General features: G+C 45.4%; 1 protein-coding gene across 2 annotated transcripts in view; it reads right to left on the reverse strand.

The window, feature by feature from the left end:
• plce1 (phospholipase C, epsilon 1) overlaps positions 1–23,529 on the reverse strand; it is a 56,714-nt gene that overhangs the window by 12,689 nt on the left and 20,496 nt on the right. For both annotated transcript variants that reach the window (XM_062560265.1, XM_062560266.1), the window contains 24 exons: positions 17,339–17,532; positions 17,106–17,248; positions 9,428–9,582; positions 9,141–9,311; positions 6,694–6,839; positions 6,450–6,597; positions 6,248–6,358; positions 6,032–6,141; positions 5,794–5,892; positions 4,605–4,733; positions 4,377–4,513; positions 3,787–3,893; positions 3,471–3,595; positions 3,213–3,357; positions 2,913–3,077; positions 2,711–2,825; positions 2,390–2,564; positions 2,160–2,282; positions 1,518–1,654; positions 1,185–1,423; positions 1,004–1,065; positions 675–840; positions 464–571; positions 226–342 (listed from right to left, as the gene is read on the reverse strand). In XM_062560265.1, the coding sequence (XP_062416249.1) occupies positions 226–342; positions 464–571; positions 675–840; positions 1,004–1,065; positions 1,185–1,423; positions 1,518–1,654; positions 2,160–2,282; positions 2,390–2,564; positions 2,711–2,825; positions 2,913–3,077; positions 3,213–3,357; positions 3,471–3,595; positions 3,787–3,893; positions 4,377–4,513; positions 4,605–4,733; positions 5,794–5,892; positions 6,032–6,141; positions 6,248–6,358; positions 6,450–6,597; positions 6,694–6,839; positions 9,141–9,311; positions 9,428–9,582; positions 17,106–17,248; positions 17,339–17,532 (3,327 nt within the window). The remainder of the gene's footprint in view (positions 1–225; positions 343–463; positions 572–674; positions 841–1,003; positions 1,066–1,184; positions 1,424–1,517; positions 1,655–2,159; positions 2,283–2,389; positions 2,565–2,710; positions 2,826–2,912; positions 3,078–3,212; positions 3,358–3,470; positions 3,596–3,786; positions 3,894–4,376; positions 4,514–4,604; positions 4,734–5,793; positions 5,893–6,031; positions 6,142–6,247; positions 6,359–6,449; positions 6,598–6,693; positions 6,840–9,140; positions 9,312–9,427; positions 9,583–17,105; positions 17,249–17,338; positions 17,533–23,529) is intronic.

Genomic DNA, 23,529 nt, shown 5'->3' on the forward strand with positions numbered 1-23,529 from the left:
CAAAAAGTGCTGTGAGGGAGGAGTGTGGTTGAACCAGGATCTCTACTACACAAAGGTGTAGGTGCCTTTGAGTACCTAAATATAAAGCATGGTATTGATAAATTAAGTAAATAAGAATGATACACACACACACACACACCAAGCACTCTCCATCATACAATCCCAACAACATCACAGTTAACACACAGGCCTAAGGAGCCGATTTAAACACGGCAGTTGTTGTACCTTGAAGATTTCAGCCATCTTGCGTTGCTGTGGAAGGGAGCAGTGGTTCTCTATGGACAGGATGACGGGCATGTCCGAGTTGACGAAGGCGGAGCGGTTGACTGCCTCCACCACGTCCTGGAGGGTTACCAGTTAAAGTCAAACACGAGACACGAAGCAACGGAGCGAGTGGCGGATCCTTGTTGTCTTTTATCCAAATCTCTTTATTTGAATACAATCATTCATATGAATTTCTAACCTTGAAGGGTATTTTGGTGGTAAGTGTGTGTCCATGATAAATGACTGGCATGCCATCATCTCCATCCCAACAGTCCAACTCAACACTCCTGCAGCCTTGCAGCAGAACCTGGTGAAACATGTCATTCAATGATCAGACACAAATGTGCAAATGGGAGTTAAAATGTTTGTTTGTTTTTTTGTTGCGTGAGCAGGCGTTGATTTTGAAGTACCTGACTGTAGAGCTCAACAGATGACTCTCCTTTGAGCTGGTGTCCAGTCAGATAGGTGTTATGAGAAGACTCGATGTAGTAGTAGGACAGTGGGTACAGCATCTCCTCTGGGTTCATCTGGGATTCCTCATTGCGAGAAGCAAAGTTCTCCTTATCCATCAGGAACCTGAAATTTAGCGACGGTACAAATCATCAAGCTATTAATGAGATTATTTTGTTAAACAAGTTATACAAATAAAACACAAAATGTAGTGAAGTTTTTTTAAATAGGTTGATATTTCAGCATTTATTTTAAGTGTGTATATATTTAGATTTCTCTCCCCTTTTACCTTGCAAAGCCTTCAAATGACATCCAACCCATTTGTCTCATGCTTGATGAGGGCTCAAATTGCTGCAAGAGAAAAGCACTAAAGAATTAATACCAACCATCAGAAGTCACTTTTAAGAGCTTTAAGACGTTTAAGACCTTCACCTCCAGCGTCTCTTCGGCTTTAAAAAGCGCTCTGGTACCTGTATAATGGCGAGAATCTCGTCGTAGCTTCGGTGCTCCCTCTGGCAGTTGACGAGGAAGTCGTTGAGCTGAGGGATGGCCAACCCCAGGACGCCCAGGGACGCGTTTTCCACTCCCGTCCCGTTGGTCACAATACTGGCCGCGGCGATGGCGTCCGAGATCTGCCTCTGGTTGTCGGACATCTGCTGCCTGGTCCGGATGAACAGGCCGAGATCGGAGCCGTTGCGAGTCAATAAGTCTGGGTGGGGTAAGGAAGAGATTACGCAAGAGTAACGGGGGAAAACAAAATGAGAAACACATGCTTTTGCGTACAAATGGATTAGTTATCTCACCCAGGTCTGGCTGTAGCCCCGTATCTTTGTCGTCTATGCGGAGGTTGGTGTAGAGAGGAGCCGACTCAGGACTTGAGCGACTGCAGGGGACAGCGAAGGTGTCAAACAACTCCTTCAGGTCCTTCCTGCTTCGGATACTGATGTGGGGGGGGGGGGGGGGACCAAAAAGCAGAATTTACTCTCATTTCAGCCACCTGAGGGTTGTATTTCAGTTTAACACCACAAACACAGGTGTGCAGGAGCATTGTGTTGTATCAGAAGACATTGAAAAGCTGAAGGCTAGAAATTACGCAGGCTCTTCCCTTACAATCTCTGTGCTTGACTTTAGCGGAACGAGGGGGGGGGGTGGGGAGTTACCAACATATATATAGCTAAATATTATAGATGCCATGGAAACCTGGAGAAGCATTTGCTGAATGTTTTATCACACGGTCTTCAACTAACAGCACAAGAATTATATAAGAAAAGGGAGTGAGGTAGCAGAAATAACCAGAACATGTAAACATCATCATATCAACATACGGGCCAATACTGAACGTCAAATAAACCCAAAAATTGCTTACTCTGCTGTTGCACTACTGTGTACCCAAAATAAAAAATAACAAAAACACAATGGAGTAAACTAATATTTTATTCTTATACCTGAATGACTTGAAGAGCTCAACAAACTCAATGAAGCTCATCGTGCTGTCGGAAATCATGAGATTCTGGAAGCCTTTGAAACAGCTTTTGCCGCGGCCGTGCCACGACCTGCTGCTCCACGCTCTGCAATCCCCAGAGGAAAGGGAAGAAGAAAGAAAAGTACCGTCAATAAGGAATGCAGGTCTTTGACTTCAGCCCATCAAACATTTTTTATAAAGCACACTACATACGCCGGCTGTGACTTGGCCGTTCCAGAGAGAATGGGAGTGGATTGTGGGCGTGAAGGGTTGGGCCCTGCCATACTGGAGGAAGAGGAGGAGGAGGAGGAGGAAGAGGAGGAGGAGGAGGCTAGCAACCCGGGGCTTTTACTAGAAGAGAGGGAGAATGGTCCAGGGAAGCTGTCCTCTGTGGAGGCAAAGAGGACTCGGGGTGAACAAAATTCATACAGAATGCCGTAGGAAGTTTTCTGTAGTCCTTTTATTTACTAAAATGTAAGTTGGCGCTGATGTTGGAATCTCTCACTGAATTCAAAAAGCTCTCTATAAAGTCACCTGGATCTTCTTGGTCGATACCGTCTGACTCGAGTCCATTCCGATAAAGTCCCTCCTTACAGCTGCGTGTTTTCCTGGAAACCATCTCGTCATCCGTGCAATCCCCACTGTCTCCCTGTGTCGGGTGTGTAAAGACACGCGTCATGTTAAAATCCAGGAACAATTCAGCATGACAAAACGCGTTCCCTTTCAATGTACTGACCCTGACTAGAACCTTCTTCTTCTTCTTGGCCTTGTCATTGATGCTCAGAGGGCTGTTCTTCTGGGCGGCAGATTTCTCCACTCCTCCTGTACCCATGTTCCACCTGCGCCCACCGAACAGCTCAATTGCGTGAGGCAGCGTAGGGCCTTCGTACCTGCCGTCCACCTAACAGACACAAAAAAAAACACAGAAGGAAGAAACGGCATGGTTTAAAAGAGGCAAGGCACACATAAAACAAACATGACACACGCATGATCTTCAGTTTGTTGATTCAAACATTGAATTAAGTTCAGAGTTTACCTGATACAAGCTGACGTACTGCTTCCTAAGCCACTGCAACCTTTGGTCAGGGAACTTCTTTAATTTTCTGGATGCATTCACCAACTCCGACAGGCCTTTATGGAGCATCCGTGCCGTGTGGTTGGGGGCCACAAAGTGCAGGAGTCTAGGGGCAGTAGCAAGGAGACGAGTTGAACTGTTTAGCCAACAGAAAAGGCTTTCACAGATGTTCGCGTGTAGCAACGCGCTGGTATTCAGAGAGTGGATTTGAATGCCGACCTGTTGTCCGTGGTACTGAGACCATACAGGAGGCTGAGGCCATTTTCCTCCACCGTCATCTGGCTCAACTTGTTTTGCAAACACACGGCATGAACGTCTACTCCCTGATGACCCAGGAACACTGCCTGCATTTTCAAACGAACATTAGTATTACGACCCGACTCAAGTGCTGTTCAGACACAAAACACATTTACTCATCCTACAAGAAGAATCAACAGCTGGAGACGTTTCACGGTATGCAATTACAACGTCTGTGCTAGATTAAGGCTCAATGTGAAGATATACAGAGATGCATGTTTTTTTTTCTTCAACACACCTTCACCACTCCCAGGTCCAAAAGGCCCTCTGCTAGTCCTGCCACTACAGCCTGTCCTAATCCCAGTGGTTGCTCTGTGGGGGAAGCCCCTCCGCTCTGAGGCTTACCTGCCATAAAACACACCACATTTACGATATGTTTGAGATACAATAAAAGCGTAGGAAATTGAGCAGCCTGTGCAAGATTTATATCCAGTTTAAATTTGACTGGCTACAAAACACATCATTCCTACTCACTTTGGATAAACATATTAAAATTTAAAAAAAAACATAATAATGTCACAGGAAATATATTAAATCATGGATGCCTCCGCTGTTAAAAGAGTAATAAGGAGAGAGGAGATGGGTTTTTTGTTTCCCTGAGACATATGGGTCTTCAATTGTACCAACAAAGCAGCAGATTTAAGTTCTTGTTAAGACATTTGCCTAAACAACCCCCCCCCCCCCCCCCCGTCGTAAATAATCCTTTAAGAACAATGGTTGACTGTCTCACTGCAGGACACGGAAGACTCTGAATGAAAACAAACCTCCCAAACTCAAACGTTGAGAGCTTTTACCAGCACTTTTATTTCTTTTTTTTCTTCCTCTTACCCCACGTCAGCGTTGTGTTGTCCGGCTGGAGGCGCAGCAGACAGCGGGCCGTGAGGTGGCTGTCCTGGTCGTAGTGGATGACTGTAGCTCCCTGCAGCAGGAACTGGAGAACGTCAGGCTGCAGCGACAGCACGTACCTAGAACAAAAAACAACAAAAAGAAAAAGTGCCGTGGCTTTGCCTGTTGAGCCTCTCTACGTGTGTTTGAGTGTAATTGCGTCCGTCTTACCAGGGGATGAGCTCAGTGCCGTGGCTGAAAGCTCTGTGAGTCTCTTCGGTCCCGTGGAACTCCGCGTCTTTCGGCGGCGGCTCGGACGCCAAGTCGCCCTCGGAGTCCGACAAGTCTCCCACCGTGAATCTGAAGGCGGTGGAAGTTGGGTCACAAGAGCAGAGATTCAGTACGAGATCAGATCATTATAAGCTTTAGTTTCGGGCAATTTCTACATTTATTTCAACCGCTGCAGAAAAAAAAGGTAAAGCAGCTATTTCAAAAAGGCAAAAGTAAGACATGGCCTGCATCATGAGTAAGATAAAAACAAGGACTGTGTTCGTTCGAACAAGCAGAAGCATCATGCATTTGTCTTTGCACATTCCATGACTACCAAACAAGCTTCTAGTCAAACTTAAAACCACCATGTAGATGTTAGGTGGTGATAATGACACTCTTCTAACCACTTACAAAACACGATGCGACTCTGATGGTGTCCTAAATGAATGGGAACTAGTATTTGAAAAGGAGACACAAAAAGGAGGAGATAATAATTATCCACACCCCACTCCAGTACAGAAAAATGAACACTACACCGCTAGCCAAAAGGAAATAAACTTGAACTAATAACTCAGTCAAAGAGAACTGTCAAAAAAAGACAGAACAGTCTCCAGGTGCCTTTAATACAAACACCACAGGCCGAGTTCAGAATGAAATGAGTTGTCTAACGACATTGGATGTTATTGTCCAAACTCCAGCTGGTGTCATTAGCTGCCTGCCACCAGCGCACTGAAAAGTACCAGAGCTCTGTTCCTTCCTGTCCTGACAGGAAACCAACCCGTTATCTTCTATCGCTCAGTGACAAAGAAGTGTATATGAAGGACACAGCATCTTAATAGCAATCTGCTGATGTGTTCCGTCACAAATCCCATTGTCTTGTGACTGTGCTTATGAAGGATCATTTGTGAGATAAAAGACGTGACTGTGCTGTAAAAAAAAAAAATGGCACGGATGAGGTTATTTAATGGATCGGATGATATTTAGCATACAACCACTACAGAATTCACATTTAAATTATCTGATAATCATAATGAGTAAGTTGTCTTCAATGAAAGGATTTTTCCTATGGTTGTGGCTGTGAATCTAGTTTGTGAAAAGGAAAAAATATGAACATGAATGTTGGAAAACTTTTGACAAAAAAGGTACTGACTGATTGCGGCAGCGGTCCCTGAAGGACGCAGGACACGTAGAAGAGGGATCGGTCGAGGCCTCGTCAGGATCTTCTGCCTCCAGACTACGATTACAAGATCTAGAGAGCAAAGAGAGGAAAGGCACAGGAAAATCAAGTCATCAATTCAAATGTTTCCGATCAAAGCGGTGAGCTGACAAAAAAAAGTGTGTAAATTCGAGTACGGTGGTTGCTTTTTTTTTTAAAAGCAGTCGCGTACCTGATGATCTGGAGGATGTTGCTGACAGTAGCTTCTTTCTCTGGTACGTGCAGTCCATCCGGACCTGACCGCGACATGAAGTTGTGCTGGCCGCTGTAGTCCGACACGAACTGCACGACGACGGACGACGACGCACAAAAGATGATTGACACCACTTGGGGCTATTGTGTGTACACGTGTGTATGTTTGTGAATGCTAACGCAGTGTTTACTGTACCTCGATCGGGTCGTCGGTGTTGTACGGAGGAGGTTTGAGGCTGATGATGCTCGCGGTCCCATCCAACGCGTCACTCAGCTCCTTCAGAAACACCCCACAGAATGGCACCACCTTTGGTGCAAACACAAAAAAGCAGCTCACTGCAGTGTGAACCATTTTTGTGGCACCTGACAAATGAAAGCGAACCTGCACAGAAACCCACCTTGAATCCGGGGATGTTCAGAGCTCTGGTCACAACCTTCTTGTACTTAGAAGAAGATTCGTGCTGAGCCATGGCATCCTTCAGGCTCCTCATGGTCTCGATGTCCGACGGGTCCATAAACTGCCACATCTTCAGCACTTTACGGGACCTGGAGGACGAAACACGCATTTCGGTGTGTCTCAGGTTGAGCAGGTGTCGTTTAAACAAAAGAGTGATTCTCTAAGTCGTGTCCGTGCGTCCCAACCTGAGTCCAGCCAGGAACTCCATGACGCCGTTGTAGTTTCCCATATTCCAGCAGCATTTAGCAACATGGACCAAATAGGAAAACACCTCTCTCTTCTCCTCCATGGATCCCGCTGTCAGGATCAGCCACGTCACCCACGAACTCACCTGTCGAGCATTTTATTTTCATTATTTATTCATCAGAATTGATGGACATGACACCCGTTTTAAATATACAAATGTAGTCTAGTGATTTCTATCTATCTATTCTATGTCTGTGCTGCCCATAGCCTTTTTCATGTTGTCAAACACACACATTAATGTTGCCTGTGTGTCGGCCTGTTGTTACAAGCAGTTACAGAAACTCTTGTATGGGTCTTAATTGTGTTCATATCCTCTCGTTTAATTTCTGCAATGGCAACCTGTTACGGAAGTGATAATGTATGCGCAGGACTATGCCAGCTGGCCACACACTGACACACACACACACACACACACGCACACACACAAAAGGCTGAGCTCAGTAATGCATCGAGCCGATTGCTCTCCAGCGTGCGCGAAAATACACGATGGAAGAAGCAGATATGTATCAGGGTCAGCTTCCTTTCACATTCTTTGAGAATGACATGCACACACACACACACACACGCACGCACGCACGCACGCACACACGCGCACACACACACACCAAGAATACAGGAAAAGATCAGATTTCAATCTTGCGGTCCGTGTGTTGAAGCTTGATGAATGTATTCACACATATAAATACACAGACGTGCTGAAGCTTTCTAACCCCCCTGTGGGCGATAAAAACATCCCCTGTCCCAAAAATTCAAAAATTCATACATATCATTGGGTTATGTAAGGGGCTGTAAAGCCCACCACAGTTTGAAAAATGAAAAATAAAAACTATACTATTTGATAAAATCCTACACTTCACAGGTCTGTGAGATCCTCTTGTGTAAAACACGTGTGTGAGACAATCTCAGAGAGTCTCCTCTAAACTGGTCCCACTCGCTCAAATTAGGAAACTTGAAGTTAAAGTTGCACCAGCTTTCATACAGTTTTCCTGCAGTTCAGCGGAACTAAAACTTAGTGGAGACGATAAAAACAGCAGTTGAGAGAACAAACCCCGGCACGAGATATCGGTCATATCATCTATTTCTCTCTGGTCCCTTACTCCCCCGCTCCGTGTGCTCCTCGCCTGAAAACCTGCTAGCCGAGCCTCGTCGGGGGTTAAATTACACTCGCCACCCCGACCGCTCTGAACGTCCGCAAAGTGGCTCTTTGAACCGCCGCAGATCAAAGGCCCATCGCGGAGTTGGCGTCTCCTCCGACGTGCCACGGAGCGAAAGGCTGTACTCGAGTGTTTCGTCTGAGAGGCAATGAAACAGGATACGGAGAGATATGTAGAGTGGTACGAAAAAGACAGAACTACACTAAAACCAACTTATTTTGTGCAAAAAAAACATCAGCAGCCTCCGTGACCTACGTGACATAATTGTTATGAATAGCAACTTCAAACCGACACACCGGACCGGCGCGACGTGCAAACTGATCTCTCCTTTGATGTTTGCATGTGCGCCCAAATGTCCGTCAGCCTGTCCGTCTGTCTCCATCTGTTCGCGCCTTATTAGTTTAACTGCGAGGGTCGGTTTCTCCTTCGTGCGTTAATTACGTAACCAAGGTTGACGGAGAACTATGACAAAGTCAATAACACAAACGGGTCTGAGCTAAACACTCCGGACAAACACAAAAGGGGCCCAAACTTCTCGCGCTGCCTCCAAATATTCACCATTTTCACCGCACAATCTCTCACTCCCATACATGGCTCGAACAAGAACAGGATGGAAACCATTAAATACCTCCGGGAAAATTGGATTTAAATTTACAAAATGTTTTCCCTCAAGTGTGAGGAAAGGAATCCGACTGTGAATCTAAAAATGTGGATTTGCTGCGAATACAGGCCAGCAAGAAAATATCTCTTTATTTATTTTGCCTATTTGAAAAAGCACTGTTCCTGTCAACGTGTTTATATTTAATGTTTAAACTTGGTCCGCAAAAGGTGCCAATAATGGTAAAGAGCAGTTAAAAAATAAAATAGAACCCGAGTTTTACACCATATCTGAACTGTGTTGCCAAGTCACAGCCAAAAAGAATTACACCAACCATATCTCATCATCAGCTTCATCATCGTCCTGCTGAACCCCTGCTTGTCATTTGACTCTTGTTCCATTGTGCCCATATAAGGCTGCAGTGAACATTTGACTTCTGCCGTGTCTCTCTTCTTCGCTGACGTGAAATGAAAACCAGCTGATGTGAGAGGGCCATGCAACTTAAAGATGACATCATCATTTCCAATCAATCCCTCCTTTGCTTTCTCAGCAGCACGACTGTTGTGTTCTCAAAGTAGTTTGCGGATTGCGGTTACAGATTTGCAAATCGAGACTTAAAATCCAGACCCCTCACCTCGTTGAACCGCGCCACCAGGTCCTCCACGGCGTTGCTTCGCTGAGCACTCTGGGTAGCCCCGGCGGGCGCAGAGGGCGAGGCCTTGAGGTGGTGGTGGTGCCGTCTGGTTTGACTCTCGGGGCTGCCCACATCTCGGGTGAGGAAACGGAGGTAGTCCAAGGGAAAGACCTGCAGGGAAGGGGCCGACGGGTGAATTATTATCACCCCCTTAAAAACAAACTCTTTCCATTGGCATCGATCACGATCCGACTAATATTTCAGGTTTTTTGTGCGTGCCCGCCCACCCGTTGGTAAAGCTCCTGCTCTTGCTCCGTGAGGATGCAGGCGATCTCCTCGGGGAACTGAACGAGGTGGCGCACCTCCGCCAGCTCCTTACTGACCCCGCTGACGCTGGGCTGGAGGGAGCCCCCGCTGGTCATGCTGTTGGCCAGCTGGCGCTCTGGGGGACGGATGAAGAGGAAACAGACGGAAGGAGAGACAGATTATCACTTTTGCATTGCTTGTTTGGCGTGCCGTGTCGCTGACTGGCTGGCGTTTTAGGTTGCTTGGTGAGGGGAGGGGGGAGAGCGGGGGGGGGGGGGGGGGGGGGGGCGATGCATTGCCTTCACTGGCGTCGAGGTCACACGAGAAAAAAGGCAGCTGTTTTTTAAACAGGAAACGAACAGAACGAGCTTTAAGCTTGAAAGCTTAACCTGAATGTCTCCGTTCCATCTCTCCCCGCATTCCACACACTCTCTACCTTCCCCGCCATCCCAGAGAAGTCTGGACACTTCTCTCCCCTCCCCCCCCACCCACCCCCTTCTCTCTCTCTCTCTCAAGAAGCAAACAGCATTGATCACCTGCCAGCTTCCTGTGTTTGGATTTCAGTTGGGTCCATTAGTCGGTCTGTTTACACACACACGCGCAAAAACCTGTTCTCATGTCTGCTAACAAAGGACTAATGGACAGCTTCTGAACCGGTGCTGGAGCTGCCAGGTAGACATACTGTACATTGTTGGGATGAAAGCCACATAAACTCCTCCACAGCAGGAGTTTTTTATTTTTAAGGAGCAGTCAGAGGGATGACCTGGATTGTGATTTGCAGGAAAATGCATTTTAGTTACGAGGAGATTGCTGCTTCCCGTCTCCTGGGGACACTGAGGGGGAGGTTTCTGACCGGTCCAACACCGAAAAGCAATACTTCTGACAGAAGTATTGAGCCGTTTCTAATATCCGTAAAACACAACAGCGATGGAAGAGCCAGGCGTTGCCGCATATTTTGTCAGCATCTTCTTTGCACTAAATGGCACCCATAAATTTTGTTTAAAACAAATAAGTAATCAAAAGTTCATAGAACGACCTCATGAGGAACAGATTCAACACGGGCGCATGGACAGATTCTTTCTGGTCACTGTCGTACCTGCCCCCACACACACAGCATAGTATATGCTGAAAACGCACATGCGGACACACACTAAAAGGCTGTCCTTGGTAACACTTGAGATGTGCAACAGGTAGCCATGGCAACAGCAGTTACCTTGCTTATTTACACACTTTGATTTGTGTGTACTGACTCACAGCTCATGTAATGAATTCTCAGTGTGCGAGTTTATGTGTGCGTCAGATAAGAACACACACATACCGAGAGAAAAGAAACGATTAAATGAAATATAATAGACGTGCAAAACTTGAGGTCCAAATCTAGAAGGATCTGCAAAAAGTAGACGATGGGCAGAGAGAGGCAGGAGAAGAGGACAGATGAGAGTGAGAGGAAGGACGGGACTTGAATAAGTGCAGATTTTATTGTTTATTCTATGCAGCAGGTGTGAGCTACCTCTTACAGTCGGAGACAGCGTAATCTTCCAAATCCTTTAAATGTCCGACACAGAGACAGACCTCAGGTTATGAACATTTTTCATTTGCCATATTTGCATTACATTAAACTGCAAAATAAAATAGAAAAGTGTTTCAGAGAGCCTGATGTCATGAAACCACAGGAGATATGGCCTGTAATTAAGTCGCACACTCAAGGAAATTGTGCTGTGGTCAGGTATAATGGAGAAGAAATTTTGATTCACAGCATTTGTCATCTCTGGCTCAGAGCTGTTCTGCCAGTCCAAAATCCTGCATTTATTCATACATTAAAATGGGAAACACACCGGACAAAGCTATTCAAAACAAGGCAGTGACAGAAAGGTCTTAAGAGATTCTGAAGCTTCAATTAAAAGCAAAGACTCAAACAGCATGACAATGGTAAAAACAACTGTGGGACGGAGTTTTCTAAATATTAATTCTTAAGTGCCAAATAGAATCAGTGGATAAACAAATGAGTGATGTTTATGCATGGTTTTACACATCTATAATGCACGTAGAAATCACACTTTCGATGAGATAACCATACAGTACCAGTTAAAAAATACATTGTCATTCAATTAAATGAGAAGGCGTAAGTGTACTGTAAGTGCGTTGTTTAAGCAGGGGAAAATGTTCAATTATCAATTATACAAATCAGCATGTTACTCTGTGTGTGTGTTGTGTAACCATAATTCAACCTGACTCTCAGTCAGTACTTTGTCACTGGAGAACCAACAGGAAGATACAATCTTTCAGCGGTGATTTGAGGTTTGTTCACTCAGTAAATGACGCCAACCAAAGAGCCAAAGAACAGAGACCCACGTCATCGTTTTCACAACCACGCTTAGAGCTGACGACAACTTCCCCACTGCAGAATGTAGGCGACTCAAACAGGTGCAGTTCCAACAGCTCGAGTCAAAGGACTCTGAGCAAATCGGCCGTGGAAGTTTGAACCTATAAATATCATCCTAAAAAAAAGGTTCTATTGAAAACCAACAATCTTGTTTTATTTTCCAGTTTGGCGTGGAATATTTAAAACTATACCACGCTACAACTTTATTACTATTAATGAAATGCACAAAAAAAATGGTAAAGTCATACTTGAAAAAATCAACAAGGAGTCCTAGTCCAGAGCCACACACACACACACACACATACACACAGAGCAGAACACATTGATATGTCTGACTGATAAGAACACACAGTTATGACACTGATTATATCCATACACTGTGTGTACACAGGAACCACGTGCACACATTAATACAGCACGCTGGCCTTACTTCATTAGTGGGCCCGACAACACGCAGTCGATAAGAAGTTTAGACTCATTGAGCAAAAGGCTCCTTGTTATGAGTCCAAAAGGTCACATTAAAGCATTGTTCAAGTCAGATAATTCAGGTGAAGGTAATTATGAGGACTTTCAGAAACTGGAATGTTTTTCTTCTCCATCCCCTCGGCACGAGAGGTATCGGGTCGAGCTGCGCGCCGCGAGTGAAGGAAATTATTTTTTTCCACAGGAGAAAAACAAGGAGAGCAGAAGGTGAGACGCGAGTTCAGAGCCTGTGAGTAACCTCGCAGTGACCCGACAGCACACGGGCCCTTCGGGCGGTTTGGTTGTTCTACTGTCGGGCGCGTTACTGTATCCTCAGACACCAAATATACCTGTAGCTACGCGTGGCTTTAGTTCTTGTGGGGGGGGGGGGGGGGGGGTGTCTACTCTACTAGCTGCCCAGTGACATTCCTGGCTGTCATTCTGACAGGTTTCCGGTGCAACGGAACGCGCTTTCTCAACCGCCGCACATCTGTGTCAAATGTTAAAAGTTCCACATTGCATCGCAAAGTCACCCGTCAAATGCAGTTCACTTATCGGGACGCAACAAACAATCCCCCTGGGAATAGATGGAAATGTGTTTTGAATCTGCGAGGAAGAAATCTTTGCAATTCAGAAGCAAAATATAATGGAAACCACACAAACCGCTAAAAGAAGCATGTTGATAAAAATTTCCAATCAGTATCAGTATTTAGCACAATAAAGAGTTTGCACATTAACAAAAGCTTGAGAGGAAGCAGTGAAAATACTGCAAAAACGTTTTCATGCTTTAGGTGGAAAAGTAGGCTCATTGAAAAATGTGACAATGAGCACATAAGATATTCATGTACACATGTCAGCTGCAGCAATAAAAAGATGAAACAGACTCATCTCAAAATAATCATTTTCATCGTTTGAGGTTTCTGCCAATAATCTAGAAGCTACGTTCAAATCAAGGAATCAAGCAAGAAAACTATCAAAGACATTATGTACCAACTTTAAATCTGTAGCAAAGATGAAACCAAAATCACTAAATGTGTAATACTTCTTAAACAACATGCTCATAATCAGATTCCTGATTAGCATGTAAACAAATGCTTCGAGTGCTCTCGGGAAATGAATTAATCCCCCCTTTTGATTACGGGCTTCGAGTGCGGAACACGCAGCAGCAGATCCAATCGCCGTATCCCCAAAGACCCCACTTTCAAACACGCACAAACGGACGGGTTTCCTTCGCAGGTTTAACCTCTCGGGCCAACGCCGCAGGGGGGAGAGGGGGGGAGACGCACGGGCATCCGTACCGTCTCCTCTACTCACCCGTCAGCTTGCAGTCGGCTCTGTGAGAGGGCTTCATGGGAGCCGGATACAGCTGGCCGCTCCGCTGTCATTGACAGCTCAGTGCAGAGGACACCCAAGTGCACTTGTCCACATTCGAGCAGTCTCTCTCTCTCTCTCTCTCTCCTTCCCTCCCTCCCTGCTGCAGCTGCGCCCTCTCTCTCTCTCTCTGTGTCTCTCTAACTTGCGATCTCTCCGACTCCCGCTGTCTATTTCTCTCTCTGCCCTCACGTGGCTTCCCTCCTCCCTCAACAGCAAACAGACCTCGCTCTCTCTATCTCTCCGGACCGCATTCACTGTCTCCCCCTTTCTCCCCCGCCCACTCTATATACGGACGCCATACATAGCTCACTGCCATGCTCTAGAAGCTAGACCATCAACCCCCCTCCCTGTCTCCCCTCTTGTCTTATAAACAAAAGCATAAAATGGGAAAAGTTAAAAATCACTCATCACTACAGAAGCGTAACGTCACTGTATCAAGGTCTTTAAATCGTTATCAACTGTTATATTACCTGAGCTAATGAACAGGATATCATTGTGCAATATGCACTGGAAAGTTTTAATAATCCACATTATCACAGGGTATTTTTATTTTTTTGCAATAATGGCCAAACCGTAGCTACTTGCCCCTCCCTCCCCCCTGGCAGAAAACACAATGTACATTGTCGACTGAGAGGAAGAGGAAAAAAAAAGAGAGAAACACCAATATTGAGGTGGATGGAGGCAGATTACTGAGAAGCCCACTTCCGTTTTAACAGTGCAGCAAATTGTGCTGTAAAGGAAACAAGGTCAAGAAAAGCACTTCAACCACAACCTGCTCAAATAAATATTACTAAATCACAGTGGAGCTTCACTTTTACCAACAGGAGATGAAGGCACAGATGTTTAATACAAAAATAAGATTACAGCTATTGACACTATCTATATGGTATAAATGTATAAGCTGAGATCTCTGTTGTCTTTCACCAAATTGTAATTGTTTTGTGGTTTCTTAGTGTAACCATGGCTTCTTCAAAATATCTGCAATCTTTTTTTTTTAATATATCGATGGACTTTGTCAGTTTCCATTTTTCAATTCTTGTTCCTTTCTTTGGATGAATATTTCCAGATCTGATCAATAACTTAATGAACAATTGAATAGATGTGATGTTTAGGTTTCTACGCTCATTTTTGAGCCTAAACATCAACCAATGTCAACACATCATCTCATTTGAGAAGCTTTGAGCATTTCTCCTTAAGTGCCACAGTAGCTCCTTCAAAATGACTGACAAGAACAAAATAGTTTATTTTTTTCTCTCAGCAAATAAATTGCTGTTCATTTCAGATCTAGTTGAACTCCAGATGTGGGGGGAGAGGTACCATTTTTTTTCTTAAGACTGTGATTATTCAAAAAAAAATATTTCCTCCAACAACAGTATTATTTATATACAAAAAATGAATGATCCGATCTGTGAATCCCAAGCAGCACAAAAACAAACAGCCCTGACACAGAGAATCTGCCTTTGTAGGCATCAAACGTTTAACCTGACCACCAACGCCGGTGTCTGTGACCCAGATGTGTGCCGACTCATTTCCACAATGTTACTGTTTACCTGCCACCAAAACCGAACGATTGCGACGCTACAGAAAGACGCACGTCTTCCACGTGCATCAGAGGAACACTTTCAGATCATTACCGCGGACGAGGCGACTGACCTGGAAATCCTTCAAAGTTAAGTTTGTTAAGCCACAACCTCCATATGTCTTTTGCGTATTATTGTGTCGTAATTACGAACCTCACATTCTTGTTTTTCGTTCCTTTGTAAGGTGTCAGGTGCATTTTCACCTTCGGAAGAGGATGAAGGCAAAAGAAAATAAGGAGAGGAAATGTATGAAATATTTTTTTTTCTATAGAGATGACATAAAGGGGACGCTCACCATAGAGGACAATGAAAAATAAATGCAATTATCCAGATGGGGAGGACCACTTTAACAGTGGTTACAGTGTTTCTAAAGCCGGCTCAATTCGATGTCTATTTCAAAACCAACCCAGTCTTGTGTCACAAGTAACTACATTTTGTATTAAAAAGGTACCACAGGCTGGTAAAGACTGACCCGAAAAGGCATAATGGATGTATTTATTCAAAATGCACAATAGACATCCTGGTGCCAAAGTCCTGGACATGGGATTTTTCTATTAAGATTGTGAAGTGTTATGAAAGCATACTCTATTTAACATTTGCACATGTTCATTTTGAACAGAAATGCATATCAGAGAATAAGACCAGGTTACGTTGAAACACTGAAGAGACGAGATAAGTGTTAAGAGCGCTATAACCTAGTAATATACAAATGTTCTTAGTTTACACCTTCCTCAAGCTTCAGGAAATGGACATCTTTTAGATGACATCTGATATTTACTTTAACCATGCATAGAATCGTTTGTAAAACTAAGCCTCATCCTGGTAAAAGATTTTCTAAATGAACTCTTTTCTTTGATTATTTTCAAGCTCATAGCACTGCTCTGAGTAAGTAAATCAAAACGTGTATGTTTCTGTTGGACGGTCAATATCTTCTCCGGAGGCAGATACTATTCCACATGATTCAAATGTCACAGCGACACGGATTGTTTCCACGAAGGTAAACGGTGGACCAGAGTTTTTTCTTTCCTTGTGCCTGTGAGGTAATGTTCATGAGACATATCTGGGTAGCTTTGGTATTGGGTTACAGAGAAAGACATAGTTAGTCGGGGAGTCATTCATGCCGTGTGTGTGTGTGTGTGTGTGTGTGCGCGCAAAATCCTATGAAATCCTATTCTTTGCCCTGGGACTTGCTGAGCTGCTCTATGTGCACGTGTGCACGCTTGATTCAGTTTCCTGCAAACCCACATTGGAACATGACACAGTGTCATGTTGAAGATATGTGCTGTATGAGCGCATGTGTAGGCGTGCGTACCACACACAGATTGTGTGTCCACCAAAAGACCCTCCTAACCAATAAAAATAAAAAAAGTTTGTTGGTGAAAATTGAAAACAAACAAACACGTGTGTGTGTGTGTGTGTGTGTGTGTGTGTGACTCCTTGATCTTGCGAGGGACGGCCTGTCCCTTGGACCGAAGCCAGTGGAAATGAATGTCGGGATCGGCTTGCATTTATGTCGTCCGTAACACCACTGCGGAGAAGGCAGACGGACAGCTGACTGACTGCCCGACTGGTGTGAAGAGGATGCCATGTGGAGGGTAGGAGAGAAAGAGCTAGGTGCATGATGGGAGTTTGATTGAATCATTTTGGTGTTTTTTTACTTAAAGCATTTCCGCTGGTTTCAGTACAATGAAAAGCAGGTGCACTTTTTTGCGATTTGTGTGTGTGCATCAACGTTGTGCAGACCCTGTGATGTTACCTCTTGCCCCATTTTCACATTGTGTGTATCTTTGGCTAAATTGCGAGAGAGAGGGGGGGGGACACACACACATTTGAATACACCCTCCGGTGTCTAACGCTCACCTTTCAGCACGGCGTGGCCGCTCGGGCTCTGGGCCAAAGGGAAGGGCAGAGCGGAGCGGCAACCGAGGGCGGCGGTGGCCTCCAGCAGGGCTCCGGTGAGCAGGGAGCACACCGACGTCCTCTGGCAACAGGCCCGGTAAAACCTACAGACGCATCGGGCGTGGAGGCGAGGGGGGAAACGGTGAAGTCGCAATTCGGCAATTCGCCGACAAGAGCACAATTTTGCCACGAACCTCGGCGGGTGAGAGGGCCGGCGGCACCGGGGAGGGAGGCAGGGGTCCGGGTCCGATGCGGCCGGCCCGCCGCTGACAGCGTGGCTTTGCCCGCGAGGCTCCCGGAGCGCCGCGCCTCCCGGGGGGGACAGAAGGAGCCGCTTGGCGGGGTGATTCAGGTAGAGCTCCTCGCCGTCCTGCATGTATTTGTTGACCTGTTGAGAGAGCCGTCGGTCGTTTACTGAGTAAATACTGGACTCATTGGTAAAACACAGCCAGTACTGCGCAGGGTGGTCCAGACTTGGACAGAGACACCTTTCAGACTGTTGTGTAACATCCGAATCAGTGGTCATCGCCATCAGCTCCTCTGCTGCGGTCACTTAGAGGAAGCAATTTCCTCGTGGCGGAACAGGTACCGAAGTGTGAAAAAAAGAAAAAAGAAAAATGAACTGAGAGTAACACCATGGAGGCACATAAGAGAAAGAAAGGAAAGTAAGACGGTGGGAAGGATGGGGATAGAATGCATAGGAGTGATATGTACGTGGGGCTATATGGACAAAGAAAGGAGGACATTTTGACCCCAGAGAACAGCTTCCTCCCTCCTTCACTTCACTCCCTTCTCTCTTCACAGGAGCCGCCCGACATGAAAGAAAACCATCCATCATCAAAAACCAAAGACTTGCACTTTGTCCCTGACGGAGCTGCAGAAGAGCTCTTCTGGCACCATATTCACATAAAAGACCATTACGACAACTTTAAGTGGGCACTTATGCCTTCAGCAGGGTTGGACGTTGCAAAACTGGACAAAATCGATACTGGTGACAAAGTGTGTGTGTTGGGGGAGAAGGGAGGGAGGAGGGGGGGGGGGTGATTGTCAGTAAGAAGAGGGGTGCTGGTAACTGACTGAGCGACACCCCCACCCGGATCACAGTGTACATTCTCATAATTAAATTAATCTGCATTTCACAACATGTCCTGTTTGTGGCAAGTACTGAAGCAGAATGGCGCACACACACACACACACACACACACACACACACACACACACACACACACACACACACACACACACACACACACACACACACACACACACACACACACACACACACACACACACACACACACACACACACACACACACTAAATGGCCTGTTGTCTCAGTGGGCCGGGTTTCCTGTGCATGGGGTGTAGAACTTGTGGTTGTCAGATCAGGGCCGTCCCGAGGGATGGGAGACATACCAGCATGCCCGTTTGGAGGGAGAGAGAGAGAGATGGGAACACACTCGTACACACAAACGCACACCTTCTTTCTGGGTATGTGAGACGTACCGCATTGAGGGGAAAAAGGTGTTGAAATCAGTGTGAACAAAAACATTTCACTGACTCACATCTCTGGGAAAAGGCCCATTTTTTTTTTTGAATCAGCATCTAGAGACTGTTCATGTCCACTGAACAGACACAAAGTCTGCTACATTAATTATGAGGTTTTTTTTCCTCCACATGTGATACAGAGTTAAAAAGCAACACGGCAGACTCGGTTATTCACCCTGCATTCAGGTTCTCACTTAACAAAAAGGTGCTTTTTCCATAACAAATAAAACCCTAAAGGATTCTTTTACATTGCTTGAATATATCTCAGTGCAGAGTTTCAAAGCTGTAAACGTTGCACTCGTGTTCCCAAACCAATACTCCACCTGAGCCAAGAAATACAACGCGTCTAATTCGTGTCCTACGTAACCTCCGTCTCGCTCCAAGCTGTCCGGGTTATGACTGCAGTTTTGACGGTTCAATATTTTAATGGCAACTATACAAACCAAGTTTCAATGGTATGTTGGAAATGTGGTTGCTTGATACCAGGCTCACTTGTAAAAATGGGCCCCACGTCTTCCTTATGCAACGACATCATTAAAAACCTCCCAGCGTATTTAATAATGCAAAAGTGTGCATCAGACCTGGTGTGTTCTTATGGCGATGGAGATTGATTTCCACCCAACACAACCCACCTTCCTCCTTGCACGATGGGGGTCACACTTTGTCAGAGTACAATGTCCACCGGGACCCTTTTATCACTCGTCTTCGTCTCCGGACTTCTCATAAAATGTGTTATAACAACATCTCTAATTGACGTTGTTTGTAGAGTTTGGATACTTCAGTGCATTCAACGTGACTCACAAGAAGTCCTTTGAACCACGCAGCAAAAATGATACCAACAGAAATATTAACATTTCAAGCTGACAAGTCTCCTCTGATTTGAAATGGCAATTTGTCTTTAGCACGCTGACCAAGAGTAAGAAAGATGTGGGGGGTGTTTGATGCAACTGCCTCCTCACTCAGGTTCAGAAACTGACAATCTCATCTTCAAACCTCGACGCCAACACATGGACCGACCTTTAAAAATACAGTAGCGTGTGGCAATGCAGAAAAAATAAAAGCGAGGTCAGAAGTATGTAAACATTGAAAAGAACGACAGGCTGTTTATGAATAACAAGTTTCTCTTCTCAGCTTTCACAGATGTCCCAAGACAAGTGAATCCATAAATAACAAACACGGAGAAATGAAAGGCACGAGGGAACGAGGGATGAAAGGTGTGGAGGACTGAGAGGGGGAGGTTTCAACAGTAATTAAAGGGAAAATAATTCCATAACTTAACGGAATATGTTTTGTTTTTTTAAGACACCGCAAAAAAGAATCACCATGTTTAATGCAGATCAGCAGGCACAAAGACAAGGAGCATAATGTATAATGTAACCGCATGGAGACAGTAACTGCACCGCAGCTCGATTACACAAGAAAAGGTTGCCCAATACATACTCATTGTGTTGTCCTTCCTGGTAACTTACACTAGTACTAATCTTAACTTACACTAGTACTAATCTTAACATTCAGCCAGTGAACAGAGCTATATGAGGAAACTTATTCAAGTTTATCATGTTCCATATATGTGTGCGTGTTCACAGGAAATGCTAATGGCTTAAGCTCAGTGAAGGTAACTTCTAAAGTGCTAGAGGCAGCTGCACTGATGGAGTTCCATTTACAACAAGCAAGGGTGAATATTGCTCCTCTTTAAAAATGATGTACTGTACAGTCGACTGAGTCCTGGTCTGTAACGGTGACAATGACTGTTACAGTGGTGCATAGAACTTGTAGTGAAGAGCACATGTTGTCCATATGGATAACAAAGTTTTTTTTTGCAAACTATATTCTTTCCAAACAGTTTGTGTGAACTAAGACAACTCAAACACATTTTGTAATACATTCTATAATTCTGAGTTTGTGTCTCTTAAGGATGTATAAGAAACCTGTCATAGTGGATCCAAAGTGCCATCGGAAATAAAAATGGTATTAATAGCCACGCTGCACTGATATATATACAAGCTTTCATATTACTGCCAAACAGCCCATACAACTACTACCACATAGTCCCATTAGCGCCCCCTGAGGTAATTTATCTGCCCGGCAACAGCCATTCTGGGAAAGGCTTAGCGCGAGTGGGGGGGGGGGGGGGAGAGGGGGCACCACGCAGATCCGCTGAACTTTGAGCTGGAATGCACAGACGAACACACGCACGCTCAGATCCGGACACGCAGAGGCACTCGGACTCGTGCCCGTGCCATTGTGTGCATCGTGGCGGCACGTACGAGCATGCGGTGAGCTGCGAAGGCCGACGCCATCCCCCTGAAATCCAACCACCCGGACCGCTGTACTTTTGATGTCGCCGGCCCACCGCGCACTCGCATGCTAAAGGGCTGACATCGCCTCTCGGTCACACGCGCACTCTGCTTCAATCGTCTGGATGTCGTCCAGTGCTCTAAAGGAAAAGATCCCGCGATGCGATGAAATGCTGCAATACGGTGCGAGTGCCAGGCGGTGCGGTCCATTTCCTTTCCCCTCCATCTATGGACACGCATGCAAACATTCTGCACAAAAACTCATATTGGATAAGGCAAATCGATGTATTAAGACCCTGCCAACCCCCTCCCCCTCCACACATTATCCCACAAAGCTGACTTTCAAGGAATGGAAATACGTCATTTGGACTGAATTCTACTTTTAGAAGCTTCTCGGAGGGTCGAGGTCAGCGGAGGTCAGCGGGAGGGGTCAGAGTTAAAAGAGCTCTGTTATTCCGGTCCGTGGCCTCAGAGCCGAATCACTGGGAGAGACGTCACCCTCGTCCCTTCCTCCACTGCTCAATTTGCACAACTGTGTATTTTGGTTATTTGTGGTCTTATAAAGTACATTTGATAAACTTGGGTGATTTTCTTTGAAAGTGTTTTGTTCTTAACACTGTTGTAGGAGGATTTAACATCAACCAGCCGCATGCGGAAAATTTTCCTAATCTCACTCACTTTCTTAATATTAAAGTGTAGCAAGAAATGATTCAGGGTCATATTTCTTTAGAGCAAGGCCACTTGGAGGTGAGGTATGCTCTTTCAAAGTAAATGCAATTTTCATAAATTCGAATAGCATCTAACAGCAAATTAAATAAATAGGAACACAGGAATCTGAGTATATAACATTTTAGAATGGTTTGCAAAAGAAAACATCCCACAATAAATGCATTGTACAAAAGGTCTTGTGGATGAGACAATTGTAAATATCTTATTGAGAAACTGGAGTATATAACAAAAATCTGGTTTAATTACTACAGGATTTTAAGGAAGAACGGGGGACAAGAAAGACCTTAAAACCAATGCAATATATTCTTCTTAATATCATGAGTTAGCCTTAGAAAGCTAGCTTTAGAAAGCTAGGCAAATACTTTTAATAACTCAATAATGCAATTTCAATGTTGATAAAAAAAAAAATTATTTTGGCAGAGCAATATGCAGCATCTTTCCGCTGCTTCATTGTCAAAGTGCTCTAAATCCGAGAAAGAGCCAAATGCCTAAAGTCTCCTGTGGACTCTGCGTTGTCTCTAGCGCACTGAAAACGGAGCGGACAGACCCGCCAGAGAGGGAAATGAAGACAACGAGCTACCTGCCAATGCGACAACAGCGCTTAAAGGGACTGCGCCTCGTCTGTTTGAGACCCCCCCCCGGTGAGGAGTCAGGTATGTCCGGCAGCTCTGGTGCACGACCCGGATCAAGGGCCATAAACCAAGCACACGGCGAGCAGACATCCTTCAGCCCAGCACATGCAGAAATGCTCCAAGGGTGTGTGTGTGTGTGTGCGCGTGTGTGTGTTGGGAACAGGAATCTTCAGCGAGTCTCAGTCCTGGTTTGCATAACCGAGAAAACAGACGACCTCTGTGTCCCGTCCTGGCCCGCTCTGACCTTTCGCTGCAGTCTCGGTCTCCACAAGGTAATGTTTGCCTCGCCGCAGCCTGGACTGTCTCACCGCGATAATCTGCGTGTGCGAGCTCTCCGGCAACACAGCTCCGTGTAGAGGGATGGAGACTCTGAATGTTTGTGTCCGAGCTCGGCCTGTGTTTGCTATCTGATTTTAACAAGACAGAAGGATAAAATACGGTTCTTACGGATAAAGACGTACTTGCAATAACTTGGGATAACAATGCAACTGTAATGTGTGTGGGGGTGGGGAAGGGGGGGGGGGGGGGGGAAACAGTGCATGAACATGCACTTTGAGTGCAGCTAAATCCCCTCAAATGGACGCAGAATTAATTACTGGACAAAGGCGAACGAGATTTAAAAGGATTTTTGTGATATGGACACAACATGAAAAAAATACCTTCTAAATGGGCTCATCACACACAAAGCAGTGGAGTCTGTTCTTTCACTGTGTAAGCCTCAAGTGAAGGGCCGGGCCCCCTCCTGTGCGTGACTCACAACTTAAACCAGGTCCTCTGAGGCTCACTCGGTGGATTATGATGCTGACATTTCCAAGGCAGAGACTCGTGCATCATACTGCGCTGTGAATGGGATGTGGGCGGTGTGTAGGGTGTGCGTGTTTGGGATCCCTCAAGGGTTTTCAGTAAAGGCTTTTCCCTGGGATTCCCGATATCTGATCTGATTTCAATTATTCACCTCTGCTCACAATGCCAAGAAATTACCCTCTGACCCTGAGCCCTTGTTATGTGATCCCTCCTTCCATGCAGCATTTGACTAACAGCAAGGTTCAAGGGGAGGAGGAGGACAAAAGGATGTGATAAAAAGTGCAGCAGGACAGACAAAAGGAGGCAAGGAGGGAACAACAAGACAAATGGGGGGGGGGGCTACCGGACCCTTTCAGGGGGGAGACGGCAGGGACGA

The sequence above is a fragment of the Pungitius pungitius genome, chromosome 21, assembly GCF_949316345.1.
Source record: "Pungitius pungitius chromosome 21, fPunPun2.1, whole genome shotgun sequence".
Lineage (NCBI taxonomy): Eukaryota > Metazoa > Chordata > Actinopteri > Perciformes > Gasterosteidae > Pungitius > Pungitius pungitius.